Source organism: Seriola aureovittata, chromosome 21 (genome assembly GCF_021018895.1).
Source record: "Seriola aureovittata isolate HTS-2021-v1 ecotype China chromosome 21, ASM2101889v1, whole genome shotgun sequence".
In the NCBI taxonomy this organism is placed as follows: domain Eukaryota; kingdom Metazoa; phylum Chordata; class Actinopteri; order Carangiformes; family Carangidae; genus Seriola; species Seriola aureovittata.
The window spans coordinates 14,212,269-14,240,154 of record NC_079384.1 but is presented as its reverse complement, the minus strand read 5'-3'; the positions used below and the strand labels follow the sequence as shown (position 1 = coordinate 14,240,154).

The window sequence follows — 27,886 nt, the reverse complement described above, 5'->3', positions numbered from 1 at the left end:
TCTTAGACTGATAACCAGACTCGATTTAGTGAACCTGCTATGAATAATAGTAATGCGTACCTAACATATAACGAATATTTAGCGATTCCTGTCGAAGCTCTCCGGGTTTTCAAGGTACTACTCTGGTAACAGGAAATAATACTTGAGTGTAAACCAGGTACAAACTGTACTGCTAGATAGGGCTATAACTTATCCTGTGCTGCTTTCAAATGCACCTCAGTCGTAACTAACATTTCGCGCGTTTCTACTTTGAAACAACATCATGGTCCAGTTTGCTCATATGATATTGTTGTTGTTTATATTTTTAATACAAAAATATTAAAAAACTAGAAGAATAAACGTTTAGTGTCATTCTCATTTTATGTTTGTTTGTATTTATTTATATTGTTTTAGATACATCTTTGGAAGGTCATTTCACATTTCATACACAAAGGCAAAGTGCTTCACATAATTCATTAAAACGGCGTGCACTGTAAAACATGATTCAGGAATTCAGTGGAATCAATCAAATCTCCTTAGCTCAATATAAATAGTTCTGGTAGTTTCGAGTTATTTCAACTTACTTTTTTACTTATTTTCAGGCCGCTTCAGAACTTGAACATTTTAAACATTGTTAACATTGTTAAGTAAAAACGTTTCAGAGAGTCTTCTTCTTTTGTATGTTGGTGAACCCACTCATGATGACTTGATCTGTGACTTTAGTGGGTTAAATTAAGTCATGGTTGTTTCTTTTCATAACAGTGCTAACCAGAATGAGGGTTAGTATTGAATTCAGTCCAAAACCATGTATTTAACAAAGAGACTGCGAGCAGGCTAGAGTGTTGCTTTTGTACTGACTTTGATACAAAATGACTTGAAACTGAAATGTCATTTTGACTTAATATATGAAGTTTATTGTACTTGTTTCCTCAACTTTTGCAATACTCATGAAATAACTTTGATTTAACAGTGCAGTTAAATCTTTGCATCCGACAAACTGTCCATTCAGGTAAGTATTATATTTCCGACAGTTTTGAAGGCAGCAGGAGGCAGGGGCGTGGCTTTCAGAGAACATAGTGATACGTGCTGAATGCTCACGTCGCTTTGGTGGACGGTAACAAGAATTACAGGTCACTGCCAGGCACGTCCCCGGATCGTCAGGACACGTTGGAGCACCAGGACCTACACTGTTTGATCTTGTTTGTCCTGGGAAGAGACTTAAACTAAAGCTGCTGCGATTCTGTCCGTGTATAACCGAAACTGAGAGGCGGAAGAAGACCGAGGTGACTGGGTACACTGTCACAGTCTGTCAAGATAAAGTGTTTTAAAGTGTCTCTGTGCTGCAGGATATAAGGTTGGTTGTTTATTTAGTATGTGCATTTAACAGCAGGTCACAATAGATCAAACTGAAGCTAATACTTCTGTGGGAAATAATATTGCAGCATGCTGCAACATGATATACTACAGCCAGGGTTGCTGCTGATTTCTATGGGAGCACATTGTACCAACAGGAGCTCAGGAACTTAATGTATTGTGCTTGTATTTCCTCTCCACCAGCCAGCTGTTACTTTAAAGCTGTGTAAACACACTGCATTTCACTGCAGCTGAACAGATTGGTGCTTACAGATACTGAATAACAGATGTAATGAGCTGCTGTCTTTATGTGTCTCTTCTTTCCACTCACACTATGTCTCCTCTCTTGTCAACAAAACAGCAGACATCATGGAGGACGACCTGATGTTTACCATGGAGGAGGAAGGCAGCGCCAAGAGACCCCCCTTCCAACGAAACGTCCCCAGCCAGCGGACATCCTCCCTAAGTGATGCCAACGCCAGTGATGATGATGACGAGGATTTCATCTGCCCAATCCTGGACGACTCCGCAAGAGACATCTGCCACTACCTGAAGAATCTGGTTTACACTCGGCAGCTGTCAAACTCTCTTCCTAAGAACAACTTTGTGTACAAGGTGAGCTGTGAGCTGTCATGTTGCCCCGGCAACATGATGCAAGATGACAGCCAAATGTATAGTGAGGTGAACGGTATTTGCAAATGTTGAAATCTATCACTGGAGGACTGTGTAGTGATGCGTAGTATAAAGTAAAACCACTTTGTGGGCAGTATGTTGTGGTTAAGCACCGTCACAAACACTCTACTTCTGTTATATGCTGTGAGAACAGCTGTTTGCCCTATAAGGAGAGACGGTCTGTGTGTGTCTGCACACACAAAAACAGCATGTAAGCTATTTGTATGTATGTGAATTTCTGTTTACTGAAGTGGGAAGCTAGTCAGCCACCTCTGACAAGAACAGGAAGTACCAAAGAAAGATGTTCCACCTCATGTGATTACATTGCATGTAAACACGAGTCTGGCTTTCTCCAGACCAGCAGAGAGAGAGAGAGAGAGAGAGAGAGGGAGCATTATGCAAGTGGCTGGATTCAGGGTACACCGCTCTTTAGCAGAGCCACTGTGCACGAGCCAACTGCAGGGACGAATGGCGTTTAGAGTTGTTGTTCTAAGATTCTAGCTTCATTTAATTCTGTTTGAAATAACTATGTTTCATTTGTTTTGCTGATGAAAAGCCGTGCGTTCTCTCCACCTTTCTACATAGAATGAAACAGAAACGGTGGCAGAACCTCGGCCGTACCATGTTTTGTCTCAGAGCGCACGGGTATGTCACAGATCAAATTATATCTTTCTTCTCTCCCTCTTCACCAGCGACCATCTACGCCTCCTTTCTCCCCCCTCTACTCTATAATTTACTCTCCTTTTCCTTCACTGAACTGGAATGTCTTTTTGTTTTTCCAGCAACATACTTTCCACCTATTCTCACTTCCCATGACTCTCTTTGTGCTGAAGCTGTTATGTGCATCCTAATCAATGCACCTTCCCTTCCTCCAGAATGTATTCCCTTACAGAAGAATTTATTAATTGTCACTAACGATCACCAGGAATGTTACATTGTTGTTTCACAAAACAAAAAATGTCATTTTTCTGCAAGAGCTTTGGTTTCAAAAAGCTTTTTTTGTTTTGTTTTGTTTTTTTTTATCACAGATGCAGCTGCTTTAAAATGAGTTTTAGAAGATTATCAAAAATCTGCGTGTATTCACGCAGCATGGTCGTGCACCACACCAGGCTTCACCATTCAACCCTTTAGCCTTGTGACCAGGCTGTAATGTTTCACCTCCAGGTGAATGAGGCCTGACGTGAGATGTGTCGTCTGCTCCTCCTCACAAACAGACGTGACACCCTATCAGTTAAAAAACACGACACTTCTCTTCATGTAAATCCTTCGCTCTAAATATAAACATATCTAGAATGCCTGCTCCGGACAGTGACGAGGAAGACGTGCCGCTGTGCAGTATAGGGTGGGTCAGGGCTTGGGTTACTTTAGCAGGTTTAGATTACTAGTCACGCTTGATTTATGGGTTCTACTAGGAAAGATATTTTTTGAAAATGGCAATAACTGCAGATGCCCATGAAACATCCCGTGGTGATCACATTCATTTTAAGGTAGCGGCCTCCCTCATACTAAAAATCCAACGATCAGTTGTTTTGTAAGTGTGATTTTCATGTTATTTTAATGATTGTGCGCTTCCTTCCTGCTTTGTGCTTTTAACATTATTAGTTTTTCTTCGTTTCTCCTCCGCCTTCCTTACTTCCTGATTTGCATGAAGTCACAACAGTTATAAACTAAAGATGTGTCATCCTGAGGCTCTAGTTTACATTGGTGTGTCCCTGGGTGATTAAAAGCAAATACTTTGAGGAATGAGAGGAAGCTGTCCAGTGCAGAATCAGTGAAATGTAATTTGCTCCATTAGCGAGCACAGTTTCGACACTTAGAGGCTGAAAGTGTTGTTGTGCAGAAAAAGCACTTTTTTTTTTTTTTTGCATTGAACAGTTTCACCTATTTATTTTATTTTTTTTATTTTCAGCGTATTCTGGTTAACCTGTTTTGGAAACCAAAGTGTTCCCTGATTTTTTTTTGCATTAAAAACAAACACTGCAAGCAAATAAGACGTGTTGCTTTATCGTTACAGGACGCATGGAAAAAAGCAATCGAAAAGGCCAAAGCCAGGCCCGACCCCTGGGCAGAGTTTCATCTGGAGGACATCGAGACTGAACCCTGCGTTCGCTACAGGTATGAAAAACCCTGTGTGACTGTGAATCAACAGCGGTAATTGACTTTTTTCCCCAGCAGACATTTTGAAACTAATTTTTATTAGCAGTGGCTCAGTTCCAACAAGTTGTGCTAACATGACAAGTCAACGTCTCTGCTGGGGAAAAAGGTCTGCTGTTGCATGGGGTGATGCGGTGTGGTCACAAAAACCACATTAAGCAAAATCCTCAAATAATATCCCACAGGCTGATAAAGTGCCAAAAACAATTATATTACTACAGATCAATAATTTAATTGGATTTAATGCTTTTTAAAAAAAAAAAACATTTTCAGGCAGTTGAAGGTGATAATTCCCATTTTACATGAGCTTTAAATTTGAATTAAAGCTGCATTAGTTGATATTTTAGCCACGTGCGAACACCAGTTTATAAAGCTGATGTGCTAGCAACCACTTGCTTATTTGCACATTCAGCAGACACAGATCAAGATTAACATTTCATGTAAAGTTATTTTTGTGACCAACATATACAAGTTCAAATATTCACTCTCCTTTTAGCTTCATGTTGGTCACCACCAGGTCCTGAGGGTGTGGGCTTAACAGAGCTGTGCCACCGCAGCTGAAAACAATGCTAATGTGAATAGTAAGACAAAACAAAACATTCAGTGTGAACAAAGAGCCAAGAGACGCTGAAATGCATCGCAGAGCTGCAGAGTCAGGTGATCATTCTTTCTGGGTTTGTCATCACAGACAACCGCTTTCACATTACAAGCAGTCATATGACCCATTTTTAACGTAAACATATTGATAAGAGGAGCTTCAAGGTATCAAGATATTTAGTCAACAGTGAGCGGTTCCCTGACTGATATTAGCCTGCATTGTTCTTGAACTCTCATTGATGTGGCAGCAGGCTTCACAGTTGGCTCATATCTCGGTCAGTGGTGCTATTCTTATCTGTTGACAAACATTACTGGCCTTTTCAATGGGCACATGAAGCATTGATGGTTCGCCCCCCCGGCCCATCCAGTTCTTCTTATCATGCGATACTGTCAGTGTCCCCCCAGGTTATTATTGCCAGCGTGTCGGCTACATAAACGTACACAGCTCTTGCAGAGTTCACAGGCGTGGGCTGCAACTCTCAACTGAACTGGGTGTGGGCAAAAAGAAGCAGGAGGAAAGTGAATTCTTTTGTCTGCTTGTGTGTGTGTATTTGTGTGTGTGTTTTAGTGTTAGGCTTGTTACATAACACACAGAGCTGGGACTTGGCAGGAGCTGGGATTTGCCCTCGCGTTCCTTCTTCATGTGCTAATTTTACCCACATGTAACCTCACTCCTCTTTCCTTCTCTGATGCCCCCTATAGTATGAACTTGCTGGAATGAAAGCCATGGTACACTGTGTTCCCGCTGCTTGAAACAGTCCGTTGGCAGAAAAAGACTTTATTTTGGAACGGGGAGTAGGGAGCTTGTTTCTAGTTTAAAGCACTCAGGTTTCAGCTGTGAAGACTTGCAGCTGCAGCTACGGTTCATGCAGTATTCATTAACTCAGGACACACACCCTGCCAAGCCAAACAGACACACTGACCCAGACGTACAGTGTGTGTACACCTCATTTGTATCACCATATTGAGTGTATGTGTTCTTGCCTGACTACATTCATCCCTCTAACCTTCAGTCCTTACAACAACAAAAGAAGAAGGAAAAAAAAAAAGTGTGGACTAAATTGCTTTTCTTTGGAAACAGGAGACACTGCTGAAAACACACACACCCTCTTTTTTTTCATTCTTCTCTCCTCAATGATTTCTCATACAGCGGAAACTAGATGTTTAATGTGCCTCCATGATAAGGATTGATAATAGGCTGTTGACAGGCAAACTCCCTCACAGAGGGCAAAGAGTAACTTGGCTAACTTGATGTGCTTTTTTTTTTTTTTTATTGACCGTGTGACAATTGAGGCCTTTGAGGTGCAGCCAGTTCAGTGTTGTGGACGGGTCGGTGTGAGTGATTTGTACTGTAACAGGTGCTAAAAAAAAAAAACGAAATCAAGTGACACTTTCTCCCCACGCAGTCTGCTCTGGGATGTAACACTGCCCCACACATGGACAGCCTCACAGCCACTCACAGCTGCGGTAGACTTAATGTAGATGGAGCTGAGCCGCAGCTAAGAAAACAGAGAAAAAGGGGCGGTATTCAATTTACAGTGTCGTAAGACAAACGTAAGCAACACATTCTCACATTTAAGAAGCTGATGTTGTGTCGAGGGTCTGTTTCTCTCTCAGGTGTTTACCTGTCCTTTCAGAATAAAACAAAACTTACAGTCTACAGTAATGCTGGCAGCCCTGCGAGGCTGCGCTCAGGCTTTGAGCTACATGCTGACATGCTCTCAGTGACAATGCTCACATGATGATTTTGGAAGGACATCAACATGCCAGGCACTGTGTGCTCAATTTAAATTTATCTCGATCAGATGATGTTGGTAGATGAAAAGTCGGAACCACTGTGGCCGATATGCAAAAAAAAGAAAGAAAGTCATATTGTGATTATTTTGGCAGATATTGCAGTTGTGATATGAGTCCAGATTTCAGCTGGAATGGTCAGTTTTGCATTTCGTCTTAAATAAAAAAAAAAAAAAAAAAAAGTATTTTAAATAAATAAATATAAGAAAATGAATCAAATGATGATGTCATTTTTTCTTGCTAGAGCGTGTACCATACAAGCATGTTCTTTTACCTCTGGAGAATATGATTTGTTGGCTGGGGCACCTCAGCAGCACCACAGTGCTTCATTTATGGTATGTTGTGACACACTAGACCTTTATCAAAAAAAAATTGCAACCCCTGCAGTTTGGATATTGCACTTGACCATATTGCGATTTCGATAATATTTCTATTAATTGTTCAGCCCTATTAACCACCTTACAATTCATCGTGAGAGAGACATGAATGTCTGCACCAAATGTCATGACAGTCCGTCCAGTAGCTGTTGAGACATTCCACTCAAAAAAACCTCGGAAAAGTGAGAGGATCACCAAAGTCAGTGAAATTCATCCTCTGGGGATTATGAACGGTTGAACAAAAAATTTCTTCCAAAGAACCAAAGTTGCAGACCGACCACTCTACAGGCCGTCATTTCCATCTGCTAGCGAGGCTAAAAACCGAACTTTCCACGTGATAATTTAGATTCCATATGAGGAGGATTGAAGAAAGCGTTCATCGTTTTCAGAGAGTGATATTTGAGCGAGCATAATCAGTATAACTGTTCATTTTGACTGAATTCAGTTCCTTTTCACAGATACAACGCCGTCACAGGAGAGTGGGCTCAAGACCAGATCCACATCAAGATGGCTGCTCAGGTATTACCTGTTTTAAAAGGCACATTTTCACAAGGGAGACTTGCAGTTTCTTATCTCTTGATATTTGCTCTGCTTTCTCACAGCCGTTTGGGAAAGGGGCGATGAGGGAGTGCTTCAGAGCGTAAGTTGGAACTATTTTTCTTCACTTTTATCTAGAGGTTAATGCCCTTAAGTTCTAGTAACGGAGGCTGTTGTGGTCTCAGTGTAAACAAAGCGAGAGAGGAGTGTGGTGCTCTTAGGTCGTAATCTATAAGCGGTGCAGGTCCACATTCCTCACATTTCTTGCTCCGACTCAAGAGAATAGCTGCTGACGAATAAAACGTTTTCAGAGCCAAAGATGGTACTGAGAATATCAGCCTGAACCAGAGCGACAAAATCTTCCATGATGGCACTGGGGCTTTATTTTTAACTTTATTTTCTCAGCACTGCTTCCCTGGATTTTTTCTGTATGGAGTAAAATAGAATCTGAGCCTATGTTGTGAACGCTGCTCCGCTCTGTTTTTGCTTCCGCGTGACGTTGCAGAATGAACCAGAAAAGGGAGAATAGTCTAATTGTTAATGCTAAATCCTCAGTTATGTGGGAAATGTAATGGAGAGCCCCCCCCACTCCCTACAAGCCCAAACATGTTAGGTCCTAAAAAAACATAGTATGATATGGTAGAGTATGTTTTTCCTGTTTGATTTGTACATAAGTGGCTGTGGAGCAGTTTTTCATTCTGACCCAGGGTCACTTTGGGAGATCAGTTCCAGTTGATGCTACAATCAAAAATGGCTTTAGATGCGTATTTTAATAAAGTTTTCCAGCTGTCAGGCCAATGTCAGCTATCTACTGTGCATAAATCTAAATGTAATTCAAATGCTGCTGCAACATCTAACTCTTGTTTCCTCTCCCTCCAGCAAGAAGTTGTCTAATTTCTCGCACAGCAACAACTGGAAGTCGGCCTCTAACTACGTAGCGAAGCGTTACATGGAGACGGTGGACAGGAATGTTTACTTGGAGGACGTTAGGCTGCAGATGGAGGCCAAACTCTGGGGGGAGGAGTACAACCGCCACCGACCTCCCAAACAGGTACAGGACAAACATTATATTGATGGGACCAGACAATATGGATAAATATGGATAATATATATATATATATATATATATATATATATATATATATATATATATATATATTTATATATATATATACACACACAATATGGATAGCTTTCAGAGTCCATGGCTGGACAATGGAAACAATTTTTTTCAATTACATCATTTTATAGATTGATTGACTAATCGTTTCAGCTCTACTTAGATTAGATTGGATCTGCATCAAAAGCACTTACTGATTAAACATCAGGAGATACAGGAGCCAGATTCCTGCAGCCAGATGTGCACCTAAAGCTAATTTACTTGTTCCTCTGACCAAACCTCCGTCAAATTCAAGTCAAATCTGTTCTTAAATGTCTGTCTAACATTATTTAGGTGGGATTTTTATGCATATTAATCATGTTGTACTGTATAGTAGTATAGTCTATAATAAATGTACATATACACAGATATTTAAAAAAAATGTCATTATATATTGAGAGACAATTTAATTAGTGTCTGCGTTTCATCATTAAGACTGAAGAATTGGGTGTTACCATAACTTCCCACCAAAAACTGTAATTAGATCATTATCAAAGGGATGTATCAGCGTAATATCACTGTCTGTAAAAAAAAATGGGACCGTATGATTTAATAATTGTGACATGTATATTTTGTCCTTGTTTATCTTGACATATGTATCTTCATCTTATTTCTCGCACGGTCTTTTAGCTCAGCTTCCCCACATGGTGACATGTAGAGCGTGTAACCATGGGTCCTGCAGCCCTTCATTGGGGCCCTGGAGTGATTTGTGAGTGAGCGACTGTTGTGCGTCTGTTTGTAAACCTCAGGTGGACATCATGCAGATGTGTGTGGTGGAGATGACAGACAGACCTGGCAAACCTTTCTTCCACCTGGAACATTACATCGAGGGCAAGTACATCAAGTACAACTCCAACTCTGGCTTCGTGAGGGACGACAACATCAGGCTCACCCCGCAGGTGAGCGACGCCCCCCCCCCCCCCCTTGGGATCTTGTTACACATTAATCTGTTCTCCTCTAGTCACTTAACAGTCATTTATTTCCCCTGTTGTTTCCCCTCAGGCTTTCAGCCACTTCACCTTCGAGCGGTCAGGACACCAGCTGATCGTGGTGGACATCCAGGGTGTGGGAGATCTCTACACCGACCCTCAGATTCACACAGAGAAAGGGACTGACTTTGGGGACGGAAATCTAGGTTTGACTCTGCCTCACACCTTTTAGTCGGCTTGTTTTTGCGAAGCTTGGTTAGGAATTATTGAACGAGTGTTGAACCTGAAGGATATATAGCTTCTCCATCATACCTGTGTTCCAGGTGTGCGAGGCATGGCGCTGTTCTTCCACTCCCACATGTGTAACAAGATATGCAAGAGTATGGGCATGACGCCTTTTGACCTCTCGCCTCCGGAGAATTCCCAGCTGGACTGCACCAACAAACTGCTCGTAATTTGAACATTTCCATAATATGCAAGGAATAGGAATATGATTGGGAAGTTTATTTCCCTGTTATCTTCGGCATATTCTGCTCGCTCCCTCACCTACTGCTGCAATTTCTTCAAGCAGATTTCATCCTGTTTTTATTTCAGAAGTCGGCCGAGACGGTGCTGAGGGGCTGCGAGGAGATTTGCGGTTCCCCTCGTGTTCGCACCATGTCGGGAAGCCGGGCACCTCCGCTGTTGTCCCGCCTGTCTGAGACTTCTTCTGCAGACGAGAGCATGAGCGACGTGGAGTCGATCGACCCCTGCTCGCCTCTCATCTTCCACTGCTCCCCGCCAGCCGCACATGGATCCATGGGCAAGTCGCCCATTGGTACGTGCGTGAACACATTACTACCTGCTGCGCCATTATAATGGGATGTTTCATGTAGTTAAGCGTGGTGTCCACAATGTAAATAGTTTTTTCTTATCTTATTTTACCAGGTTTATCTTTTGCTGGGATGTATGAACAAGAGAGACTCGACAATAACAACACAGGTGAACACAAGGTGAGTATTTGTATTGTAGTCAAATCAGGAAACTACATCCAAGAGTTCAGTGTTTGAACGAAGTTGTTAGTCTTTTTTTTTTTCCATTTACACCAGATTTTAATCTATTTTAAAGATAAAATGTCTAAAATAAGATGAAAATGTGTTGGAGCCTTCATTGTCTGTTATTTAAAGTTGTAATCCTTAAAATTTTCTTGAAATCAAACCCCATTTTTGATCATATTTATGGCACATTTTTCTAATAATAGCTATTCATTGTATTTACATTCTGTAATAACCTTTCTATGTAGCGGTTTTCATCACACATATTGTTTTCGGGTTGTCCGTCTCGTGGATATCTCGGTGAAGGGATGTAACCTGAAACTAGTCTGAGTGGAGGAGGCAGACAACCGCGATGCTGGTCATTGAAGTTTTTATTTATTTTTTAAATTTCTGTCTGTAGGAATCCGACAGCGGCGGAGACAGCGGATACCCCAGCGAGAGGAGGAGTGAGGGCGATCCAAGTGACCATGTTGATGGGGTAACGTCAGACAATTTCCTGGACTGTTTTGCAGGATATTTTCTAGCAGTCAGTCTGAAATGGACAGAGAAAGCTCTTCCTTATTGACATGAACAGCTCACACACACCTTCCTGAGCTGACCTTTAAAGAAGAAAGAGTGACACATTTGTACACATACTCTGACACATTATCTTAAACAAATCCATGTTTAACACTCACTGACACTGACATGAAAGACTTTTTTTGTTGCTGTATGCGGTTCACTCTTCTTTGTCTGTCAGTCGTCTGAGTAGCTGTTGGTCTGTCAACCTTTCCTCTTCTCCACATGAAGTTTACAGCTGTTAGATGTTCTGACAGTAGGTTCAATAATGCATGTTGTATCATCACGTAGGCCCATCATCGATACCACAGACATTATTCCGAGTCGGATGAGGACAGTGTCAGACGGGTAAACAAACATAGAGACATCAGTGTGCGAGCGTCATCCTCACCTCAATCATAATCAAATAACTCTTGCTCTAATATTTCCTCATTCTGTCTTCACTTTGTCTTTTCCCCTCTCATCCCCTCACCACTTCATTAACGGTGAAATAAGTTCCTCACCCTCCTTCTAATCCAGCTCCTCCTGCTCTTTGTCTTCCCTCACTAGAGGAAGATGGTAGCTCCTCCAAGAGTCTCTGCAAACCTATATTCAGCCACTCCTGACAACGAATGGGTGATTACATGCATGGAGGCTCGTAAAGCCACGCGTCCTCCCCCCGTGCGGCGCTGTGCAGTCTTATTGCTCCAAAGCTTTAGCTTTGCCAAAAAATGCATCAAGCACGAATCTCAAGTTTAAGATTTGAGCAACTCAGTGCACAAGCTGCCGCTGCTTCTATGTCAACTCTGCTCTTTTGTTCAGTTTAATGAATAAAAACAGTGGGGGGGGGGGAGTAAAAATACAGAGAAAGACCATCTACCTCTGTTTCGCCAGCTCTGCCATCTTGCTCATGATTCCCGCCATGATAGCTTTGTGTGTGCGCATGGGTTCCTATGCTTTACAAGATTTTGCATCCACTGAGTGTTGAGCGAGCAGGGGTGTACTCCTCCAGCTCCGAGCGCAAGGCTGATCTGTGCTAGATGAGATTAAAGCAGACGTTTCTGGATGGGTACACTCCTGAGAGTGGCGTGTGATTTTTTTATTTTTTTATTTTTTTATTTCATCATATGATTTGTTTTGTGATCACTGTGGTGAAGAACGGGCAGTTACTTCCTCCGTCTTGGGTCTCTGTCGGTCTGTTTCTACCCAGCTGACAGAAGAGAAGTGGAGCTTCTACCATTCGTCTCGCGCTCACGTCCACCGACCATCATGTGTGGCCACTGAGGTGGAGCGACTCAACGCTCTGATGCAGAAGAAGATTGGCCAGTCAATCCTCGGAAAGGTAAGAAAACACAACATTTTGGACTTTTTCATAATCACCAGCTCAATCTGAATCCAGCTGTTGCTGCAGGACGCTGTTTTTTTTAGTTTTTTTTTTAAGAAAGCAGTTTCATGTGTTGAAATTATTCCGGATCTCCTCCCAGGTCCACCTGGCGATGGTGCGGTACCATGAAGCGGGTCGTTTCTGCGAGAAGGACGAGCAGTGGGATCAGGACTCGGCCATGTTCCACCTGGAGAGAGCCGCCCTGTGTGGGGAGCTGGAGGCTATTGTTGCCTTGGGACAGTGCTATCTGCAGCTGCCTCATCACATACTGCCAGACATGGAGCTGGAGGTACCACGCACTTTGTATTTAGAATTTTATTCTTCAGCCGAACCCTTGTTTTCTGACATTTTTGTGTCGTTGGCAGGATAATGCAGGAAACAGGATGAAAGGTTTCAAGTATCTTCTGCTGGCTGCTGAGGCTGGTGACAGATCCTCTATGATTATAGTGGCCAGAGCCTTTGATACGGGGGTCAGTCTGTCAGCTGACAGGTCAGTGAAGGTTGAAGCAGACAAACATGTTTCTGTTATAAAGATGATGAGTCCTGGTCCAACAGTCATGATAATACTGCCCCCTGGTGGGATTTTTAGGACAGGATAATTATGAAGCTGAAGGGTTTTGTGTAGATTTGTGAAATCTTGCTTCTTATCTTCAAATTGACCAGAAAGCAGGATTGGGGAGAAGCCATTCACTGGTACGACACTGCGTTGAACATGACGGACTATGACGAGGGGGGAGAGTTTGATGGGACGCAGGATGAGCCCCGTTACCTGCTGCTGTCCAGAGAGGCAGAGATGTACCAAGTGGGAGGCCAGAACCTCACCGCAGACCCACAGAGAGCAGGTTCGACTCCACGCCGGCTAAACAGACCTCACTGTGCTGATTATACGACTATACAGAGAATACTGCACTGAAATCAGGCTTTGGCTGCCTCGGTCCTCACCTCTCATATCCCCCCTCCCTCCCCCTACAGGTGATCTGTTTACAGAAGCAGCAGAAGATGCCATGGCCGCCATGAAAGGCAGGTTGGCTAACCAGTACTACATGAAAGCTGAAGAGGCCTGGGCGCTGATGGAGGAGTAATCCCCGACACACACTTGCATCTTGAAAATGCTACAGAAGTTGATGTGGTTGACTGAAAGTCAAGCTCATTTTTACACATTCAGGATACGACATGTTTGTATCCTAATGGTTACTGTTTACATATTTTTTTATTACAGAATATTGAATGAATTTTTGCTTTTGGTGCTATAGATGTGCGTGTGCGCGTGCATGTGTGTGTTCAACCTTCCAGGTTCAGGCTTAGATCTCCAGGTTTCTGATCCTCCTGTCCTCCTGACTCTTTTTCTTTAATTTCCTGTTTCTGATTACCTTCTGGCTAAGTGACTGTTGCTGCATGTAAGAGAAGGCCTGAAGAATCAAAACAAAGAAAATAGTTTACTTACTTTGTTAACACACTTATGTTGGAAGAATGTTTGTAAAGAAGTGCTTGGAGTATAAAACTGTAAAATAAAGATTGCTTTTTATGGGTAAACACTGTCATTATTCCTTCCTGTTGAGGTGGTATTAAAGGTGTGTAACCGGGCCATACACATTACTGTGTATTACAAAAAACCTGCTTTATTTGATATATTTTATTTTTTCCCATTTTTCTAAACTTATACTCTTGCAATATACAGATGGTATGAAACTGAAAAGCAAATACCTCATTAGCTAAAACTGAAGTGAGCTGTCTTTGATATTCTCTCCAATCTCGAGTTTATATTAATGTAGAAAATGTAGAAAATTGATGCCTGTTATAAAAAAATGTTTCATAGGTTTTAACTTGGATCTAACCGTTTAATGGAGTATGTAAACATAAGTACACATTCTAAAACGGGCTTTAAATAAATACACAGAGTTTAGCTGGTGTTTGGGTTTGAGGAACAGATGTTAAAGCAGTTAAAAGTCATCCACAGTTCAGCCCACGTAGACTTTAGATGTAGTGGCTGTGAACACAAAAAGACACAGATCACCCCCCGCGCGAGCGGGATGAAATATAGAACCAACAGTCAAAAGCCTGTGTATATCTTTATTATAAAATTTATTGGTGGTCCACGAGGTGTCACAGTGGTAGCGTGGCCGAGCGGTCTAAGGCGCTGGATTAAGGCTCCAGTCTCTTCGGGGGCGTGGGTTCGAATCCCACCGCTGCCAAACTCTTTTCATTTAATGTACTCCACACATGTTGACAGAATTCACACCAGAATTCACACAATGTACACACATAAATGAAACGCCATTGTGATTTTTATAATAGTTTTAATCCTGTGGAAATTAATGGAAATGATAACGGTACAGTGGAGTCGCTGTGCATCATGGGCCCGGGCTCCTCCCCACGTGTCTGTGTGGAGCAGAGTCAACATGGTACCGACACCAGCAGACTTCAGCTGCGTTAGCTAGACGTCTCATCCTGTGCGCACCGCATTTCTGGACTGTCCTCACACGGATGAGATAGCTAAAACTGTACAGTGAAGTGTGCAGGTGAGAGCTAAATCTGTGCTGGATGCCGTCTAGGAGAAAAGACGGGTTAAACCAGGCCCCGATGACTGACTGTGTCTTATTTTGACTGGCTAGCCTTGCTAATGCTAGGCTAAAGTTGCCTGGCTAGGCTAGTTTGCAGCCTGTTAGCTAGTTTTGTTACTTATACGTTTGTTTACACGAAAGGGAAATGTTGAGCTTGCTGCTCTTTGTCCTGCTTCCTTTTACAGAAGTATGTTTTTGTAAAAGAATGAAAATGTAACCCACAGTGTGGCGCAGGCCTGTGACAAGTGGCTGGATGGTTTGATGCTAGCTTGCTAATGCAGCTAACGTAGCCAGAAACTTGTGCTTTTTTAAATAATAATAGCTTGTCAAAAGTTTTATAACAGTCTGACATTGCTGTTTTATGTCTTAGGTATTTCAGTGTCTGTTTCAAAGTGTTTGTATGAAGGGCAGTCATTTAACATGGATTACAGTGTGTTACATCATGTGAGTTTTACCTGGCTGTATGTGGTAGCACCACTTGACAGGCTGCATGATCATGGTCTTTCTGTTCATTATGTGGTTTTACTGGTTCACTGTATGGGCAGGTTTCATACAGATACAGTTTTCCTTAACACTCACACCCTGAAATACCCTGACAAAATGATATAGAACTTTGATGTAACCTTGGTATCCTGAATCACATTGTTCTTGTTAGTGCTCCAGCTGCTTGTCACCTATTTTCTCTGTTACCAGTCTGGGTGGAGCAACTTGGTTGAATGATGGGAGTGCGTGTCTGCACAATAAAACCCTGTAACCTAGTGCTTCTTTGTTTCCAGGTTGGATCTTGTAGATCTGCTGCCGCTCCCCTCCTGTTTCATCTCCTCTCCCCTCCTCGCTCTGCTCACTTCAATATGGCCAGTGGGGATGACGATGACCCCATTATAGAAGAGGTATGTCCATAGGCTGAAGTTAAAGGATAAAGCTGCTGATAGTTTAATTCATACTGAATTTGTCCTGCTAACAAGTGTTGCCCATATGGCTGAAAGCTTATTCCTCTGTGCTGTAGCCCCCCTTTGTTGACTGTTTTAAACACACCAATGACTATATACACACTATTTCAGTAGGTGTTCATCCTTATGAACACAGACACTGTATTTTATCTGGAACTGGAAACGCTCATAAAGTATATATTAATCCACGTCTAAAAATAGTCCCCAGCAAATGCATTACTTATGATTATAGGTAGCGATGCACTGATAAATATAATTCTTCAACTCGGGGTATCTGCTGATTCATAAACATATACCAGTGCTCTCCTTTTCCATATTTTAATATCTGTATACCACACTGCACTGGGAGAATTTCAATGTAGGGTAGCATGAGGCCAGGGATTGCTGCTGAGGAGTAAATGAAAGTAAGAGATGGGAAAATATTTTGAGAACTATTTATACCCTTTATCCAATCAGGTCATTTTAATGAGATCAAGATCTTTGGCAAGAGAGGTTTGCGTACAGCAAAAGAAATAGGGCAAGAGATAGGACACACAACAAAACACAGTTAGTCTCACACTCACACAAGCACATTCAAACAGCATCAGAAACAATCGCGGACATCTCTAAAAAGTCAAGCCAATGGCTTTTTAGGAAAGGTTGAATGGGAACATTTACCAGTTCCTCAAACTGGTTTGTGTAGTCAGAGCAGCTTTTGATCAATGTTTCTGTTTCCTGTAGATTGATGTGTACCTTGCAAAAAGCCTCGCAGACAAGCTGTATCTTTTCCAGGTAAGGTTTTTCTTTGTTGGACTTAATGCTGATGAGTACATCTTCCTTTTATGAACAGATTCCTAAAATAGTCCTGATTCTTTTAATCTGTGCTGTGATTCATTTACATGTCATGAGTCACTTAATCAGCTTCATTGTCTTTCTGATACAGTACCCTGTCCGACCAGCCACCATGACCTATGATGATGTCAACCACTTAACGGCTAAAATCAAACCCAAGCAACAAAGGGTACAAAAGTCTATTTTCTTACTTTACAACCCATCAGTATAGAAAACAAGAATGTTTATTCATCTGAAAGTGTTTGTAATGTTTTTGCACTAATCACAATACAGGTGGAGTTGGAAATGGCCATCAACACAATGAGTCCAAACTACTGTCGCAGTAAGGGAGAGCAAATAGCTCTGAATGTGGATGGGACGGCTTATGACGAAACCAACACCTATTCAGTGTACGTCTACTGTCAAACCTCAGCTAAGATCTTAATGTGTTGCTGTCTGTCTGCTCTTATTACCACTCGCATGTAGGAACTGTTATCATCTACACTTTCTGGCAGAGAGTTACATGAAAAGATCAATACCACTCTCGTATCTGTTCATTAAATATGAAGTTACAGGTAGCAGCTGCTAAGAAAGCTTAGAATTAAGACTGGAAGCAGGTAAATTATTTCTTGGCTGACTGGTTGATTGTCATAGCCAAGAAATAGTCTGGCACATAACCCGGCAAATTGTTGCTTGTACGCCACTTTTTGTGCGAATCAAACAAACAAAACATAACGTGTTAAGTAGTGAGCTTTATAGATCTTGGTATGTGGATTTTGTTACCTTTAGACAGAGCCAGGCTAGCTGCTTCTCCGTGTTTTCAGTCTTATTGCCAAGCTAAGCTAACCTTCTCCCAGCTGTAGATTTGTATCCTGTGAACTGACAATGTGAGAGTGATATCAATCTTCTCATTTAATTCTCAACAAGAATGCAACTTAGCGAATTTCGCGAAATGTCAAATTATCCCTCGATGAGCGGCTGCAAACTGCAAGTGAAGTTTTAGTTGACTTTTCTTTAGAAATGAAGCTGAGTCATTAAACTGTTCACTTTTCTTTTCCAGGAAAATGATGGACAAACAGACCTTCTCCTCCATCCAAGCCACTACCAACACCTCCAGATATGCTGCTGCTGTGTTTCGCAAAGGTCTGATCCAATAACCAGTGGTTCTGTAGTCCACTGTAGCACCATGCTTCTGTTTTGGTTGTTCTGACTTTGCTGCTTCTGCTTCTTGTAAATACACAAAGGTCACTTATATGTTCACAGAGTCCATGTGAATCTTTATCAGTCTTACATTTTCTTATCTTTTAGTGTTAAGTTACCACAATTTTACCATCTTTATCTTGAAGGTAACCAAATATGTCAATACGCTGGACTGTATGACACATAAACATGAGTCCACAATCATCCACTGCTGCATTATCACTGATCAAAACCAGGGTTTGGTTTCTGAATGTTCTATTATTGATGTCAATAGGTGAGCTTCACGTCACACCTCTGACGGGAATCCTCCAGATGAGACCCAGCTTCTCTTACCTGGACAAGGCTGACAACAAAACCAGAGAGAGGGAGGCAGCCAATGAAGGTGTGTTTGTTTGTTTTTAATCTGAACAAAGTTGTTCAGACAAATCAAGCCATTTAAAGATATTGCATTGCACTCTTTCTGTCAGTTTACAGACAAAATGAATCGAGTAATCAAGGCAATAATTGCCAGAATAATTGACAATGAAAACAATGGAAAGTTGCAAGCCTAAGCTCCAACAGCAGAGTTCACATGTTTGTGTTTCAGCACCTTATTTATTTATTTATTTATTTATTTAAAATACAGCTTTAAAGCTTGATGCTTTCATCAGCTTTGAAAAGTGTCTCTTAAAACCTTGTTACCAGATCTAGTCGGATATGAAGACTGTTATATGACCACAGTCTTCTGTCTGCAGGTGGAGACTCTTCCCAGGATGAGGCTGAGGAAGAAGCCAAGGCCATCACAGTGAGAACTCGTCCACACACACGTGAACTCACGATCACCCGGACTTCAGGTGCTCAAGAAAACCCATAACTGATCAATTTCCCGCCACTTTTTCACTCCAGGTGAGGTTTGCTCGTCCTGAGTCGGAGCAGGCCCGGCAGAGGAGGATCCAGTCCTATGAGTTCCTCCAGAAGAAGCAGGCGGAGGAGCCCTGGGTTCACCTGCACTACCACAGTGTCAAGGTATGGGGTATTGATAGGGTGCAGCACTGTCAGCTGACACCTTGCACATCTGATTACAATTCACCACAATACATGCGCCATGTGATGATATGTTATTCTATAGTGTGGCGAATTTAATGGTCACTGGTTCTCACTATGTTTTCATGTCTTGTCTCATCATTTTTGTCTTTGCCATGTCACCTAAACTCAGGACGGTCGCTCAGAGCATGAAAGGCAGTATATGTTCTGTCAGTCGGTGGACGCCTCAGAGAACTCTGAGCTGGTCAAAACTCCTAAGTGAGTATAATGCATTTCATTACTTTGACTTGGAGTTGGGAGTATGATGGTAGTTGCAGTCTGTGCCGTATTCTTTTGATTTGGTAATGCAAAAGCCATTATTGTCTTCCCTGGTCGTCCAGTATTCAATGTGTAATATTCAGTCTCCAATATTAGGAATAAATGTCCAAATTGTTGCATGTGTTTGGTCAATGGTGGATGATGTAGATGCACTTTTCAAAAGTAATGATCTTCTACTAAGACTATGGACTACTAGTTCCCATGTCTTTATGTAATTCCTGAAGCTTTCCTCCTTACCTGCTCACTGCTCTCTCTGACTTATTTCCCGTATTGTTTCTCAGGGAGTACCTGGCGATGCTGATGCCCCCCCTCACAGAGGAAAAAGTGTAAGCATTCCTCAATCTTCTGTGGGAATCGTAGATGTTAAACTGGTTGACTGTTCCAGAAATGAATCATTACCGTCATCTCTTTTTTTTTCGGACTTTTAGTGTGAAGCCTGTTGGTCCCAGTAATGTGCTGTCCATGGCTCAGCTGCGTACTCTGCCGCTGGGAGAGCAAGTGAAGACCCTGATGAAGAATGGTGGGTTTACATATGTAAACTGGTCAAGAAAGGAAACTGTTTTGGGGCAATGGAGAGACAATATTATATGTATTCTTTTTGATTGTTAAAACAGAAAATCTATTCCATTTTCACATGCAGTTTTTGTTTGAGCCAGACGGGGGTGACGGAGCATCAGTAATGATATCAGACCTTTGTGAAACTGTTTAAAACTTCTTCCTCGGCTACAGAACAAATGAATGTAATGTCGGATGCACTCAGATGTTATGTGGTGGCATTTAAATGACAGATCTGTTGCTTGGTCATGGCTTTTGCTAGTAGTCACCCTCTGTCAGTTTTCTTTGAACTGCATCAGATTTACAGCGATTCAATTTTAAGATCGATGACTGCCCTTCCTTCCTCTGACATCTTCTCTCATCTCATCTCCAGTCAAGGTGATGCCGTTCGCTAACCTGATGGGCCTCCTCGCCTCCGGCACAGACTCGACCTCAGTGTTGCGCTGCATCCAACAGGTGGCGCTGCTGGTTCAGGGGAACTGGGTTGTCAAGAGGTGAGTCCAAGCAGCTTTTATTTAACAGAATCCTTCCCCCTTGTGTGTGGAAATTCAATATGAAGAGTGTACCCATTGTTCCAGTGCAGACCGATTTTATTGTAAGGACTAATATCACATTTGAAATGTATAGATTAAAATAAGGATTTAAAGTTAGACCTGACAGAACCCACAAGAGGCCGTCGCAGCCTTCAGGGAGAGAGTCTGTGTTATTTATAATTTAATATTTTCCACATTAAACACTGGTCTGGCAGCTGAGTGATGTTTCTGTGTGTGTGTGTGTGTGTGTGTGTGTGTGTGTGTGTGTGTGTGTGTGTGTGTGTGTGTGTGTGTGTGTGTGTGTGTGTGTGTGTGTGTGTTTTTTTTTTTCTTAGTGATGTCCTGTATCCTAAAAACACCTGCAGTCCTCACAGTGGTGTCCCTGCTGAAGTGCTCTGTCGTGGCAGAGACTTTGTGGTGAGTTGCTGCCACGTCATGGCACTACTCCAAGTTAAACCAATCTTTAAGGCCCAAGATTTTAGGCCAGTTTAGTTTTGACTCAGCTGTTGGTTCCTTTTTTTTTTTTTTTAGATGTGGAGGTTCACTCTGGAGCGCTCTGTGATGAGAAAGGAGATTGCAGCCATCATCAAGGTAAGGATCACACATGACCAAAATACCAAGTTTACCCAAAGATGGCATGAGAGAGAATTTTCTTAACTGTGAATCTTAATCAAGAAACCCCATTAGCATGTGAGTGTTTAAATCTTTGTTGTGTCTGGAGTGTTAATAACCTGGAAGTAGCAGAGTAAAACTGGAACTGTTTTAAGGTACACGACCTCAGAATACGTACTGCCTTCAGCGCTCATTTCATGGCAAATTAGTCCCATGGGGTGTGACATACATACAGTAACATACAGCACATCCAAGGATGTTATTTGCGGAGGTGTCATAATTTCCCTTTGGTAATATCACTCGTTTCTTAGACTGGATTGTTCATTTGTGCCTGAAGGTGCAACTGGTTGGTTATTCTTCAAGTGTATTCCTCTGATTCATTTTACAGAAAAAAAGCAGGTACAGAATAAAGTCATGGGTTGTTCAGAGGCAGAGCAGCTTCGTGGAGCAGGAGTGTCTTTGAACACTTGCTCTAGCTTGCTCCTGTCGCCCGGAGGCAGCAGTTGCTATGGTTCATTCAGGGAAACGGGACTAAACAAGTCCTTCCTTCTGTCTCCGTCAGCTTCCTCCAGAGGATGTGAAGGAGTTCTTGGAGCATGTGGCAACACCTCGGATCAACCGGGGCTGGGAGTTCCTGTTGCCTACTGATGTAGACTTCATTAAGAAGCACCCAGATGTTGCCCACAGGCAACACATGCTGTGGCTCGGCATCCAGAGCAAGTAGGTTACACTCAGAGAAGCAGGGGCATAATGTGTTTTAACTGAAGAAGCTCTACTATCTCACTGGAGTATTATTTCAATCATAGAAGTGCTAGTAAATGTTTCTCTTGGAGGATGGTTGATTGTTAATCAGGTTTTATTTGTGCCAATCTCTTGTCTCTTTTTCAAAGGTTGGAAAAGGTGTTTAACTTCTCTAAAGAAGACTTCATGCCAAAGAATTCCCCTCAGCCTGGTGTGTATCACCTTGTATTTGTAACGGCCAACTGTTGATAATAAATAACACATTAAACGTTCAGCAGAGATGAATCTTACTGGAGATGATGTCTGTGTTGTAGAGCCTGTCCATGTCAGCGGAGAGCAGCGTCTGAAGATGGCTCAGGAGCGAGCACAAGAAAACCAGTCGTCCCTTCAGAAGGACCTGGACGCCAAAAGGGCAGGAGGCGGTTTCCACATCAAACAGGAACCCGTCAGCGACAAGGAAGACGAGCCTATGGACACTTCCTGCCACCCCTCCTCCTCCTCCTGCATCCCCAATGGCTCTGTAAACGGGTACCCCAGTGCCACCTCCCCCGGCTTCGATCACACTAACGGCAACACGGCGTCCCCGGAGCTGCAGGAGTTTGTGATAAAGACTTTCAGGAAGCATTTTGTACTGACGCTGAACGAGCTAAAGAGGCTGTTTAACCTCCACCTGGCTTCCATACCGGCGGGACGGAGCGTCTTTCACTCCATCTCGGACCACATGCTACAGGACGCCATACTGCTCTGCCACTGCAAACAGATAATGGTGCCTGTGAGTATTCGGGCAGGACTTCGCCTTTTTATGGTCAAAATGAAGGATTCAATCGAAATCCTTCACACTGGATGCATCTAGTTTCCTCCCTTCTCTCAGTCTTTGTCTCTATGAGCCTAAACAGTGAAATGCACACTCTGTTAAGGCTGTGTTCAGACTGGCAGTGGTCTGGCAAAACATTGTTGCGGGTGTGTTGCAAAAGGTGTCGATGATAAGGTGACTAAGCAAACACCTGGAAATCGCGGTTCAAGGATTATCAGGCATCAAAACTCTGCACAGCATTTAGTTGTGCTTTGAGGCAGGAAACAAGAAGTTTAAGTTTTCACAGCAGCCACAGCTTCCTCTGTCTTGACACTCGGCCAGTAAACGGTGGCTTTAGCTTAATGAAACATATTAATACAAGGCACGTAAAATGTGTAGCTGGAGTTGGGGAATATAGATAAAATGTTGCAGTACATTGTAATATACCACATATTCTGGAAAGTCGATGAAGAAATTCTTGTGCCAATTTGCTTCTGTTCTCTGCCTGATCATCTCTTTTTTTTTTTTTTTTGAATTTACACAGACGGTGCACATTAATCAGCTTCTCTGTAAATGTGCCAGGCAGATGGCTAATTCTCATGAAACGACAGATAAAGTTATACAAACACGGGACAGCAGGTTACCAAACTGACTAGTGCAACAAAATGGGCATGTACCAGTCAGTGCACAGATCGTGCAACACAACAGGAAGAAGTGAGACACGCACAACAATACCAGTGACCACATCCACTGTTGAGTACATGCAGCAAAGTCACTGAAATGTTGAGCAGAACATAACTGAGATGTGGTAATGGCTCAGATATACCCCAGTGTCAAACATCTGTTGTTGGGGCTTTTGTTTTTTGTTTTTTTGCTGAGATGGACTCAGAGACCACATCTGAGCAGGAAGTAGAATGAAGTGATCCCCTGTTTCACCTGCACGTCAGGTTTTTTTTTTTTTTGAAACGCAGAGATTACTGTCCCCTTTGTCTTGGATGAGGAGCTGCTAAAACTCTGGTCTGTGTCGGGGTCAAACTGGGTGGGTGCTGCATAAGGTGGTTTTCTCTCTAGCAGCTCAAACACTGCTATCAGTTTTCTCACGAAATAACGACATTAACGGTTGTTTTACTTGCGAGCTTTGTTGCCTGTAAAGGAGCAGGTGCACTGAAGTAATGCAGAAGTGGTTCTCAGGTTCCACTCAAATTCCAACAAGCACCTGATACCTGTGTGTGTGTGTGTGTGTGTGTGTGTGTGTGTGTGTGTGTGTGTGTGTGTGTGTGTGTGTGTTTTTTGTGTGTGTGTGTGTTTTTTGTGTGCTCTGTGTGTTTGTGCTCTGTGTTTGGACTAAGGCTGCTGTTCGGAGGATTAATATAGTTAGATGTGGTCTGTTATCAGTCGACTTTTAATCGGCTGTCTTTGTGCGGTGTTTGCTCGCAGGGTGTGGAGTAGCGTGGTCCGTGCCACATCCTCCTGTTTCATCAAGCAGCCAGGTCTCCTGCCAGGACCAGCCCTGTCCTGGACTTAGGTCTTATACCATGTGTATCCCTGACGTGAGAGGATTTCAACCACTGTGGGGGAGGGAATGGCTGGCCGCCATCTTTATTATGCAACAGATTATTGGCCTCAGAGCAAAGCTCATTACTGCCGAGGCGGGGGTTAATCCGACAGGTTGTTTGCAAACGCAGGCAGATCTGGAATCAGGTGACTTGTTGTTTATGTCACTGTATTAATATTGTCTGGGTGTCTGACAGTTCTTAGATCAGTTTTGAGTCAGTGGGTTGTTTCTGGAGGGTTTGGGCTGCTCAATGTTGATCCTTCTGGTGGTCGGCCTGCTCTTGTTTTGACTCTTCGACAAGAGATCCAAATAAGTGTCTGAGACAAAGGAAACTAGTTTCCATTTAGTTCTAATTTGTGAACTGTTGAATAAAATGGCTTTTGCACGCTTGGATCAAGGTTTTGATGAACATGCGTGCTTTATTGTGTTTATCATAAACACAGTTCTGCCAGTCTAAACAACCTTTTGGTTTGACTGCTGAGGTCAGTCACTTTTCTAACTTTGCTCCTTCCTTCTGATTGTAGTTTCCCGCTCAGAGCACAGCAGCCCCCGACGAACAGAAGGTGTTTGGTTTGTGGGAAACTGGAGAGGATTTCGACAAGGTAAACACTGATAGCATCACTTTTGTCACAACATCCTTCTCGTCTCTCTGTACTTGCAGCTGAAAGGCACCACAAGCCACACATCACTTCAGCGATCAGTGAATTTCTCATGAATTTCAGAAACCACATGAGAGCCACGAGAGCTCATCTTTGACCTGTGTTGTATGACATTTTGTGATGTATGCTTATTTGCTCTTTATCTTGCATACGTATGCACAATATAAAGCTACAGACAGCAGACGGTTGAGTTCAGTGCCTCTAAAGGTCACTAGTTTGTTTGTTGTGGTTTTACACGAGTGGAAGGGGGGTCATTTGTATTTCTTCACATCTGGGAGTAACAATAACACTTTGGTTTGAGGATTCAATAAACAAAATCTAACGTGTTAATCGGTGAGCTTTATATGTGCTGATAGGCAACTTTTGTTATCTTCAGACACGCTAGGCTAGCTGTTTCCCCTTTCCAGTCTTTATGCTAAGCTAAATCTCATCTCCTGCTGCCTCTAGCTTCGAATTCAACAAGCGCACGAGAGATGTATCGATCTTCTCTTCCTACTGTAGTCAGGGAAACAATTACCTGATTTCCAAAATGCTGCACTATCCCTTTTTAAATGAATTGTTTGATGTGTTTGCTCCTGCAGCACCGTCGGCTGCTGTTCGACCTGTTCTCAAAGAACTACCGGGTCAGGAGGAACATGATACAAGCCAGACTGGCACAGGAGTTTGGAGACGTCAATAAAGCGGACATCGACCGGCTGCTCAAGGTGAGAGTGACGAAACTTAACTTGCACCTTTTTTAAGGAACTTTTAAATTTTATTTTTTTCTCTCTCTCCACTGATCTAACGTCTCTCTCTGTTGTTCCAGGAGTGCTGCAGCAGCCACGCAGGGATGTGGTACCTCAAGGGAACGATACAGTCCTGACACTGAGATCCTACCTCCTGCGGTCACCGTCAGCCAATCAAATCCTCTCCTGAGTGTCCAGTGGGAGGGCAGTCAAGAGAGATGAGAGCCAATCACAGCTCGCCCCAGCTCTGAGGGCGGGCGACTGGAGGACAAAGATGTCAGCCGTCTGCTCTGCTCAGAACACGAAGCTTTTCCCGTTTCAACTGAAGCATCTCTGACGTTAACGTGAGCACTCTGATGCTGCACGGAGGATAGAAACTCCTCACATACTCACACTGACAGCTGGAGAATCTGAGGGGGAAATATGAATATTAGGAAAAAAATGAAGAAATGGCAAGATACATATACAGTTTATCAGTAGATTTCTGGATTTATGACCTCATGTTTGATTATTTTTGAATTAAACTTTTCCCAGATCAGGGTGGTGTTTACTATGGAAAGCAACCGTGGCTCAGAGTGCTTTCATTTAACTTAATTAAATTTTGCCAGAGAAAACACGTTTTACTGTATTATCAACAAAGCAAACATTGTTTAATGCCTTGTGGTTAAAAAAAAAAAAAACCTTAAACCTGATTTTATTTTTTTTATTTTTTTATCCATTAACTGACTCGGTTAAAGAATATCAACTGAACAGAGTATTTATTCCACCCTTAATCCACAAATGAAAGGGGAGAGCTTTAAAGATGGATGAAGTGATGTGCTTAATAAAAATTAAAGCAAATAGGGGGGGAAACGTTGCCAAACTCCTGAGTCGACAAATGTGAAACAAAAGGGAAAAAAAATTATGCAAAAAATCTGCAAAAAGTCCCTCATGACTTATTCTCATGTTGTTCAACTGAAATCACTTTGTTTTTGGCAATCATGGACCTGGACGCTGCTACATCAAATGTGGCTTTTCCCACATTTCTGTATTATTTAGTCAAACATTTGAGAAGAAGTGGATTAAAAGCATGATGTTGAGGTTTTGTTTTTCCTGGTTGAATGTACAGAGTTTCAAATGGTTTTCCTATGTGAGAGAAACTTGAGTGACTGATTTTGACGAGAGCCAATAAAGATGCAACTTGGAATAAAGTTTTGTCATAAATCTGTTGGGATTGTCGTACAAACATAGTGGAATGGATGAATGGTGTCTATGGACTGGATATTGGCCCAGTACAAACACTGGACCGTCGTCTGGGTGATGGGGGGAGTTTGTTGCTATGGATACATTGGTTTATGGCCATGTGCTGCTATCTTGAGCCTCCATCTAAAGTGCCTCTGCCTCTCAAGGCATTCAGGACAAACTCCCACCCACTCATATGATGAATTACAGGAACAATAACGCTTAGTTTCACTGAGATACTTCAAGACATTTAGACCTTAAATCTGAAAGTGTTCTTCATTTCAGGCTAAATTTAGAATTTCCTACATCAGAAAATGACAGTTGTATTTTTTTTTTTTCATTGGTTTGTTACTTTGCTCAATAAACATTGTTATGTCAACTTGTCTTGTGAGTTGTTTTGTCATTATTATAGATGTTGGTGGTGATATGAGATGAGAATGATTTGACTCGAATGTGCCTGAACAGCAGCTCAGTAGAAACTGGGACATTTTGCCTCGTACATCCCTCGACTAATAAGGTTAAATCTTTATTTTCTATTAGTCCTTTTTTGTTTGAACAGATTGACTGTAATACTCATGTTCGCTGCAGACTGTTGTTTAAAGGACAACAGAACAAAACAGACTGTTTTTATGATGTTAAATCGGCTTGGGCGATATCCAAAATGTAATATCTCGATACAGTCCAGCCCAAATATCGCGATATATGATAGTATCGTGAGTGGGTGAGGGGTTATAATATAATTACATTGTTGTATCTTATTCTTCAGTTGTTTGCGTTTTTTTTTTATATTACACAATTATATTATTGTAGTTTATGTTTCAGAGTCGGACTCATCAGGTCGGACTCCAAAACTGCAGCTTTTTTTTTTTTTTATGTAATGAAAAATATTGCATATGGCGGGAAATATCGCAAATATAATAGATTATATGTTGCTGCATCAACACCACTTCCCATGGGGCTCGGGGGTGTTGCGAAACTAATTTGAATTGTTAATGCCTATTCTTTGGTCAGTTTTATTTTTAGGCTGATGTGTTGGGTTTGTCTGAAGTCCAGCAGGACGTGTGGACGGCCGACATTAAAGCAGTTTAACACATCAGACGGCAAAAACACTATTCTGTCATTTT

The 27,886-nt window shown here is 42.2% G+C and overlaps 2 protein-coding genes and 1 non-coding gene across 8 annotated transcripts; all 3 read left to right on the top strand.

Moving 5' to 3' along the window:
- The first annotated feature begins 1,087 nt into the window (after positions 1 to 1,087).
- Positions 1,088 to 14,039, top strand: eef2k (eukaryotic elongation factor 2 kinase). Of its 6 annotated transcripts, none has more exons than XM_056365434.1 (19): positions 1,088 to 1,262; positions 1,694 to 1,947; positions 2,590 to 2,649; positions 4,019 to 4,119; positions 7,385 to 7,445; positions 7,529 to 7,566; positions 8,343 to 8,514; positions 9,372 to 9,521; positions 9,625 to 9,757; positions 9,875 to 10,002; positions 10,146 to 10,368; positions 10,479 to 10,543; positions 10,986 to 11,063; positions 11,693 to 11,758; positions 12,333 to 12,464; positions 12,607 to 12,795; positions 12,872 to 12,996; positions 13,170 to 13,348; positions 13,479 to 14,039. In XM_056365434.1, exons 2-19 carry the CDS (start codon positions 1,702 to 1,704, stop codon positions 13,586 to 13,588), a joined length of 2,256 nt encoding a protein of 751 aa, XP_056221409.1. In that variant the 5' UTR covers positions 1,088 to 1,262; positions 1,694 to 1,701; the 3' UTR covers positions 13,589 to 14,039. The 6 variants fall into 6 exon arrangements, with proteins under 6 accessions (XP_056221409.1, XP_056221410.1, XP_056221408.1 ...); XM_056365435.1 differs by lacking the exon at positions 11,693 to 11,758 and adding an exon at positions 11,435 to 11,491 and having other exon boundaries at positions 1,088 to 1,333; XM_056365433.1 differs by having other exon boundaries at positions 1,089 to 1,333.
- A 577-nt stretch (positions 14,040 to 14,616) lies between these two features.
- trnal-aag (transfer RNA leucine (anticodon AAG)) lies at positions 14,617 to 14,698 on the top strand. Its single transcript has one exon. It is a non-coding gene; the product is annotated as a tRNA-Leu (tRNA).
- A 188-nt stretch (positions 14,699 to 14,886) lies between these two features.
- On the top strand, positions 14,887 to 27,146 carry polr3e (polymerase (RNA) III (DNA directed) polypeptide E). Its single transcript, XM_056365439.1, has 21 exons — positions 14,887 to 15,025; positions 15,844 to 15,957; positions 16,738 to 16,788; positions 16,940 to 17,017; positions 17,122 to 17,237; positions 17,888 to 17,970; positions 18,302 to 18,409; positions 18,762 to 18,811; positions 18,913 to 19,032; positions 19,223 to 19,308; positions 19,650 to 19,694; positions 19,797 to 19,888; positions 20,297 to 20,417; positions 20,792 to 20,873; positions 20,988 to 21,047; positions 21,631 to 21,788; positions 21,959 to 22,020; positions 22,124 to 22,581; positions 24,682 to 24,759; positions 25,398 to 25,520; positions 25,622 to 27,146. The coding sequence occupies exons 2-21, from the start codon at positions 15,919 to 15,921 to the stop codon at positions 25,676 to 25,678; spliced, it is 2,067 nt and encodes a 688-aa protein (XP_056221414.1). The 5' UTR covers positions 14,887 to 15,025; positions 15,844 to 15,918; the 3' UTR covers positions 25,679 to 27,146.
- Positions 27,147 to 27,886: the final 740 nt, after the last annotated feature.